The following is an 8,130-nucleotide window of genomic DNA, read 5'->3' as shown; positions in this document are numbered from 1 at the left end:
AGCCCGAACTTTGGAGCGCGAATCGCGAATCACTTGATTTAAATCGGAACTTCGGAGAAGGTTTGTGAATCATTTGATTCAGATCTGAACATCAGAGCGGATTCGAATCTGATTCAGATCGGAACCGGAACTTCGGAGCGAATCACGAATCTTTTTTCAAGGCAGTACAGTTATGAAAAAAAAAAAAAAACACATAAAATGATCACACAGATACAAATCCCTTAAGAAAATAAACCATTATCTTTTCCTTTATTTTATTTATTTATTTATTTATTTATTTATTTATTTATTTTTTTTGGAGTGGGTGTTGTCAGTAAACCACATCAATACAAAACAAACCAAAGTAATACTGTTAATAATTTAAGTAAACGAAATTGAAACTCTGGACCTTGGGGGAAAATGTGTTTTTTAAAAAAGCCTGTATGAAATTTTGAGAAAAAAGACAGTATATGATAGTTTCAATAGATTTCAATAGTATTTAAAATTTTAGACTTTTCGGATCTCTTTTAGCCTACCTTAATTAGCATCTGAAAATATTTTTGAAGTTGTAAGCGTGGAATGCGGAAGCTTGTGATTGGCTGTTTGGGCCGCGCGTCATTAAAGTTCCGCTCATTCCGCTCTAGGTAAGTAGATTTTCACTCTGTATCGGACCGTCCCGTTCACTCATCGGTCTGTTCCACATCAGAGGAATCTCACAGCATTATGGGGACGATTCTAAGAGCGCTTACTTTACTGACTTTATCATGTCTGGCCGAGGCCAAACAGAAAGACTTTTACTCGTTTAAGGTGGTGAACAGCAGAGGGAGGTTAGTTTCTCTGGACAAATACAGAGGATCGGTGAGTCTCAAGAAATCAGCTCTGATGCTGCAGACGTAAGATGCAACTAACGTGCATGTAAGAAAAATCTTTAATACTAATGTTGCATCACTGTGTGCATTTTTTTTTCCGAACGCATGCATGCTTTAATGGTGTCGTAACGTTTCCTCACTTCTAGCATTTCTATCAATAAACTACTAACCATCAGTTCTGGAGTTGTGCTTCATTCATTCTGTGTCTACGTGGCAGCCTCTTGCAGTGTATCTCAGCTCTTGCAGTGGATTTCAACGGTATGGTTTGCTGTTTATGAATGTAAGAGAACGATTGGGACAACTTTTAATAATATTAATACACAATGTTGCATTTAATAATTCTTTTGAGATAAGTACTGCACATGAACCGAACAGATTGATTTTGCAGTATAATGTTTGTTAACTTTGCAAACATTAAACATTATGATTTAAAGATTTACATGCTATAATTTATAGCATATGAAAGGGCTCATGCTGTGCTGTTTTATTAAAAATCTATTATGTATAAAATATTTGGTTGTGCCGTTATATGCACAACTCATATTGAGTCACTAGGTGTCGATGTTGAATAATTTTGCAATGCTGTTAAATTTAGAAGTCTCTCTAAACAATCAACAACCCTTTGAAATATAATATAATATAATATAATATAATAATATTGCTGAAGAAAATGAAGTTCTGAATATGGGTTAAGGGCTTTACAAATATTAGTTTTATTGCTGTTGGTGTACCAAATGATTGATTCCGTCATAAAATAAAAAAGGAGTAAACCCATAAAAAAAGTTCCAAAAATGAAAATGTAAACTGTACTCACCCTCATACCATCCAAGATGTAGATGAGTTTGTGTCTTCATCAGATTTGGAGAAATGTAGCATTACATCATGCATCACTTGCTCACCAATGGATCCTCTGCAGTGAATGGGTGCCGTCAGAATGAGAGTCCAACCAGCTGATAAAAACATCACAATAATCCACAAGTAATCCACACCACTCCAGTCCATCAATTAACATCATGTACAACTAAAAGCTGTGTTTCTAAGAAACAAATCCATCAAGGCATTTTAAACCGTCGCTTCTGTCCAAAATATTTACAAAATTTTTAAGCAATATTATGGAGAGAAGACTCGTTGGACGGGTGTGGTGTGTATTACTTGTGGATTATTGTGATGTTTTTATTAGCGGAGGATCCATTGGTGAGCAAGTGATGTAATGCTAAATTTCTCTAAATCTGACTCATTTGCTTAAAGCATTTTTTTTTGTACTATTACTAATAACTATCACTACCCTTACTACCACTACTGCACCGCTCCTCCTACAACCTACTGCTACTGTTTTTTAAAATAAATAAATAAATGTCTTTAGTAGCTCATTACATGCAATCAGTCATCCTTTCAAGTAAGCCAGCAAATGAAATGTTAATTTTAACACTAAGCGCTTTTATTAACACAGTGTGTATATAAAGATAGTGTTTTAGTGAGAGGTGTTTTTCAATCTGTATCAGAAGAGCTGATATTATCGTTCAAGGGCTGATCAGCATAGCAATCGTGTGTACTTTATGTTTATGGAAAAATCTAACTTATACAAGGACACATGCACATTTGATTATCATTGAGAAGACTTAAAGGAAGTGGAGAGGTAACTGTGGAGACTCAAGGACAGAGAGAGAGATAGAGAGAGAGAGTCCCATTAATGATGTCACAGTGGCTCTTGGCTCATTCAGTGACTCAAAGCTGCTGCAGTTTGGCTCTAATGGCTTAATTTGGCTTTTAGAGCATAATTGGTTTTCACGGTCACACGCATTCAGAAAGCTTCATACAGTTTAACAAACAGAGACCCTGTGTGCTTATGATCATGAAGTTTAAGTCTGAATGAAAGGAAGTATGAAGTACATCAGAGAACTGCTGAACAATGATGTTTAAAAAACTTATGTATATTATACTTATTGTGTCATTATTATTATTAATTAAGGCAACTATGCTGACTGAATTACATTGCATAATATAGCAGACACTTTTATCCAAAGAAACTTAGGATAGAGGAACAGCAATTCGCAACTGTTGCAGCATGGCATAAGTAAAAGTCTATCTATCTATCTAGTCAGTCAGTCAGTCTGTCCATTCATCCATCCATCCATCCGTCCGTCCATCTATTCATCCATTTATCTATTCGTCTGTCCATGCAGTTAGTATACCTATTTGTCTGTCCATCTATCCATCTGTCCGTCCGTCCATCCATCCATCCCTCCGTCCATCCATTCATTCGTCCGTCCATCCATCCATCCATTTATCTATTCGTCTGTCCATGCAGTTAGTATAGCTATTTGTCTGTCCATCTATCCATCCGTACATCCTCCATCACCAATCCATCTCTCCCTCGCTCTATCCATCCATCCATCCATCCATCCATCCATCCATCCATCCATTTATCTAGTCGTCTGTTCATGCAGTTAGTATATCTATGTCTATCTATCCGTCCGTCCGTCTGTCTATCCATCCATCTATCTATCCATCTATCACATTTTTGATTTTACTGTACTGTGTTTGTAGGTGTCACTGGTAGTAAATGTGGCCAGTGAGTGCGGTTACACTGAAGAGCACTACAAAGATCTCCAGCAGCTGCAAAAAGACTTCGGTCCATTTCATTTCAACGTCCTGGCCTTCCCCTGCAACCAGTTCGGCCAGCAGGAGCCCGGTAGCGATAAAGAGATCGACAGCTTTGTGCGGCGGGTCTACGGTGTTTCCTTTCCCATCTTCAGCAAAATCGCTGTGGTTGGAATAGGGGCCAATAATGCTTACAAATACCTTGTGGGTGAGTGAAGCAGTTTTGATGATCACAAGGTTAATTAAAACGTTAATTCTGAATGTTCTCAGAATTTTTGTATGTTTTAAATACATTTTTCTTGGTAATGCAAATGTTAGAGAGAACATTACATTAAAATTCCAAATAATGTTATGGGGTTACAGTGGTATCAAAAAGTATTTAAACACTTACATCACACTTCAAAATAGTTGAATGTCATTATTGCATTAGATACAAAATAACAAGTCAAGTGTTTCCACTCAAGTACACACAAACGGTTCATCTGCAAACTCTCATCCATTGTGATGTAACAAAAGTCTTTGAGGAGGTGTTTAATTTGCACACAAGTTCTCAGTCTAATAGCTTATTAATCTGACATGCTGCGCTCTCATTTAAATGCCTGTCACACTCTCTTCTAATTTCAGAGGCGTCTAGGAAAGAGCCGACCTGGAATTTCTGGAAGTACCTCATCGACACTGATGGCAAAGTTGTTGACGCGTGGGGTCCTGAAGTCTCCGTCAAAGAAATCCGCCCACGGATAGCGGATATGGTTCGGAAGCTGATCATTAAGAGGAAAGAAGAGCTTTAGTCCTTTGAATCTTCTTCAGCTCTGAAAACTGTAGACACTCAGACCTCAGAAACAAATCTCTTTGAAGAAACACATGCTAATTTAGGCCTATTCAAAGCACGACGTGTGAGATTGCACCAGCGCAGCCCTCTTTAAATGATCTAACATGCTCTCATCGACTTTCCTTGACTTGGTTGCATTAAATTTGTTCTCTTTCCGCATTTGTAAAGAGAAGCACTGAGAACACAAGTAATAAAAGACCACTTCATGCTTGTAATTAATGACATAATACATGCTATGTCTGATGAACTGATTCTGGAGTAGAAATGTTTATTTTTATACTCCCGTTATCATTTTTGTTTCTGTGATCTGTCTGAAATGTTTTGACCCTGTTATGTTTTAGTTTGGTGGCTCCATTAAAAGGTTTTTCCATAAAATTATTTTTTTGTTTATTCACTGAAAACAGTTATTTTTCTAAACAAAAAGTAAAAATTATTACTAAACACCAATGCTTAAATATTAAACATCATTAATAAAAAATAATATATTTCTCTCAAGAAAATATGAGTGGTTTCACTTGCCCATGTAAAATTAAAATGTTTGTTAAAACTAATGTGTAAATATTAAAAATTAATAAGATACTAATTTATCTTAATATTCTGGTGTAAAGCTAAAATTAATTATTAAGAAATATTGTTTAAATATTAAACATTAGTACAAATAATAATAATTCTGAAGATAAATATTAAAGCCTGACTTGACCATCATATCAGTGAGAGTACATTTCAATTTTATAGGAACATTTTTAAATATTTTGCCCCAAAAGGCTGCAACTTCAAAACTGACTTCTTTTAGTCAGAAGGTACATTCAAAAGCAAAATACTATGACAAGCCATGTCCTTCAATTGTTTTGTAGAGGTTTGGAGGACAGAATTTCTTTACAATTTCTATTTATACATTCATGGTGTCCTCTAAAGTAAGTGCTCAGCGTGATTTCGCAGCCATTTTCAAAGATTTCATTAGTATAAATGTGCTAAAATGCAGAAAATTAATTATGAAGATATTTGGAGAGAGTTGGAACACTGTGTAATATGTAAATCCCATTTTTGCAAATGATTTCCAACATACACAATTTAGGAGGATCTAAAACCAAAACATTTAAGTAATTTAGTATTTTTACAAAAATTAACGGTGCTTGTTAATTCAAGAATCATTAACTGGCAGATCAAAAAGTCTAAATATTGTAGAGGAAGCCAGGTTATTATTAAAGGTTTGATGAAATGGAATAGAATGAAACTCAAGGTCATGGTGTGCTGTACTTTCTTCAGATTTGAGGTTGAACAGCACATTGTTATATTATATACTTATTATTAGGCTACTGGTAATAGGTAATAATGACTGACAAATTAAATCAAAGTTAATAAAAGCCTCACATTTTTTATCTCCTGACTCTTTAAAGCACTTGTTTTCTGACTGGGCAACTGCACAACTGATGCATACTTGTCTCCGTGTGTGTTCACACTTGTAGTTCCGTTCTCTTGGTTCATCCAGAAAAAGAAAACAATACATTTAGTCCTGGTACACTGGCATTTTTGAACGGGAAACTAAAGATACAGAATCTAAAGACATAATGACACGTTCACAACCTGACTTCTCGATTCTATTCGAGTATTTGATTTTAAAAAATCTTCTATTGCATTTTGCAAGTTGAGTATTCAGTGTGTGGTAAGAGATTTATTCATCATACAGTGTAGCTAGCTTCACTTATAACACGAGTGCTTTTTAAAATGCATAAACTAGAATAGGCTAGGCTGATCAGTGATGATGTTTTGATAATGTTAGACTGGTTTTAGTCTTATGCTGGGGTTGGTTTCGGGCAAGAAACTAAGTATGTAAAATAATTAAATAAATTAGCATGATAATATCACGTATCGGCGATCTCACAGGCTGAGGATAGGACTCAACACTACTGTAGCGTATTATTTACTCACCCTCCATAGGTGTATATGACTAGCTTCTTTCAGACGAATGCAATCGGAGTCTAATAGAGTGCAATAAAGTGCATCCATCCATAATAAAAAGTGCCTCACACGGCTCCCGAGCGAATCGATGTGTTTTTGTAAGAAAAATATCCATATTTAAAATGTAAGATTCACTATTAATCTAGCTCACGCTAACTGCTGTGACAAGGGGTGTGGCAGTACTGAAACACTGTCTAAGCTGTTCGCCAGTCGCAACGCACTGGGATAGCTAACCAATCACAAGACATTTCCTTTTTTCGGAAGGCTGGCCTTCATTTAACCCGGAACTAATCGAGCTATTTGTGCCAGTCTGGGAGAAAGGTATTGTAATAATGTAAATTATGTGAAAAATAATATGAGAGCATGTTCTAGTACACCCCCAAAACAAAATCAAGATTTCAAAAAAAAACCTGGCATGTCAAGATGATTCTGCAAAACATTTTGTTTTGTGTTACACACAAGAAAACATACCCTACAGGTTTTGAAACGTCATAAAAGCGGGTTCTGAATGTCATGTTTTCATCAGTTTATTTTATTTTAAAAAATCATGGATGAGTGATTTGCATTTACAAAATTCCAGACAATTATATAAATGATATATCTCGGATGCCACGGCTTAAAAATCAATTACATAATTAATGTAAGTGGCATTTCAAGTTTTCCTAATGCTTGCGCTGAAGATCATCTCAAATGGTTTAATTAATTTCTTCAGAACTTCGTTCTTCCAGAACTTCAGAAAAGGTTTGCATGACCTTTTCAGTAGGTTATGTGATGGTCTGAAGTCAATTAATTTAAAAATCTATTACATATGACCCAAAATGGTTTCTCAAGGTCAAACTATTAACCAGTTGTGTTGATCTAATATAGCACCTAGCGTCTGTTGTTTATACTGAAATAAAGTTGTTTACTGTTAAATAAAGGCATTTTGTGTGAATATATGTTTCTTCACATAAAAACAGATTTTGAGAAATGTAGCATACCATCACTTGCTCACCAATGGATCCTCTTTAGTCAATGGGTGCCGTCAGAATGAGAGTCCAAACAGCTGAAATTATGGAGTCATATTTTGTCCAAAAGCAACAGTTTATAGTTAATACGTTTTAATTATGGATTTGTTTCTGACAAACACACAGCTTTTCAATTCACAATTTGTTAACTGATGGACTGGAGTGGTGTGGATTACTTGTGGATTACTTTTTAATCAGCTGTTTAATCTCTTATTCTGACGGCACCCATTCACTGCAGAGGAGCTGATGTAATGCTACACTTCTCCAAATGTATTCCTATGAAGGAACAAACTTGGGTGAGCTATTCCTTGAAAAGACGTATATATAAGCACCCACAATGCCATAGCAAATGCAATTTAATTTATGTAAGAAATAGCCCAAAAAATTCAAGCACATTCCACACTAGGCACAAACCCACATGACAGCAGGAAGAAAGCCCTCTGGAAACCCACTGTCTATTAAATTAAATACATCAGCCAGAAGGTGTATGAACAGCGAAGCAGAAGAGAACATGGATGGAATATCTGATGGGATATCACTCTGATCATTAGTCTGAATAAAGCCTTTTAAAGGTTAGAACACTCTTCAATATTCAGAATGAAGCTGGAATTTTAATTTCCCTGATTGGCGTGACGTGGCTGTTGTGTTGTTAAGCACAATCGCTATTCAAGACCTTTCTGATTTACCATCAGAATATCAAGTAGCTCAGACTTTTATTTACACAGTTGGGTTTTCTCAGCTACTGGCACACCGCTTATAGATGTTATGAAATAAATTTTTTCAAAACACATTTATACGTTCTATCAAGTGGAGCAAACGTGTATTACATCTCAAATGATGTACTCGGTTTAAAAGTATGAATGACGGTGGTGGAAATTACATTTGG

General features: G+C 35.6%; 1 protein-coding gene across 1 annotated transcript; it reads left to right on the top strand.

Annotated features, from left to right (window-relative positions):
* Positions 1-643: 643 nt before the first annotated feature.
* Positions 644-4,622, top strand: gpx7 (glutathione peroxidase 7). The gene is made up of 3 exons (XM_051097014.1): positions 644-837; positions 3,396-3,657; positions 4,074-4,622. Exons 1-3 carry the CDS (start codon positions 703-705, stop codon positions 4,235-4,237), a joined length of 561 nt encoding a protein of 186 aa, XP_050952971.1. The 5' UTR covers positions 644-702; the 3' UTR covers positions 4,238-4,622.
* Positions 4,623-8,130: the final 3,508 nt, after the last annotated feature.

This window comes from Labeo rohita, chromosome 23 (genome assembly GCF_022985175.1).
Source record: "Labeo rohita strain BAU-BD-2019 chromosome 23, IGBB_LRoh.1.0, whole genome shotgun sequence".
NCBI lineage: Eukaryota > Metazoa > Chordata > Actinopteri > Cypriniformes > Cyprinidae > Labeo > Labeo rohita.
The sequence above is the reverse complement of the archived record's forward strand: the minus strand, read 5'-3'. Positions and strand labels throughout refer to the sequence as shown.

Bases quoted from the DNA above. Each gene is read 5' to 3' on its own strand.
- gpx7 (XM_051097014.1), top strand. From the start codon at position 703: ATGGGGACGATTCTAAGAGCGCTTACTTTACTGACTTTATCATGTCTG. The intron at 838-3,395 runs GTGAGTCTCAAG...CTGTGTTTGTAG, and splicing joins TGGACAAATACAGAGGATCG to GTGTCACTGGTAGTAAATGT. The intron at 3,658-4,073 runs GTGAGTGAAGCA...TTCTAATTTCAG, and splicing joins TGCTTACAAATACCTTGTGG to AGGCGTCTAGGAAAGAGCCG.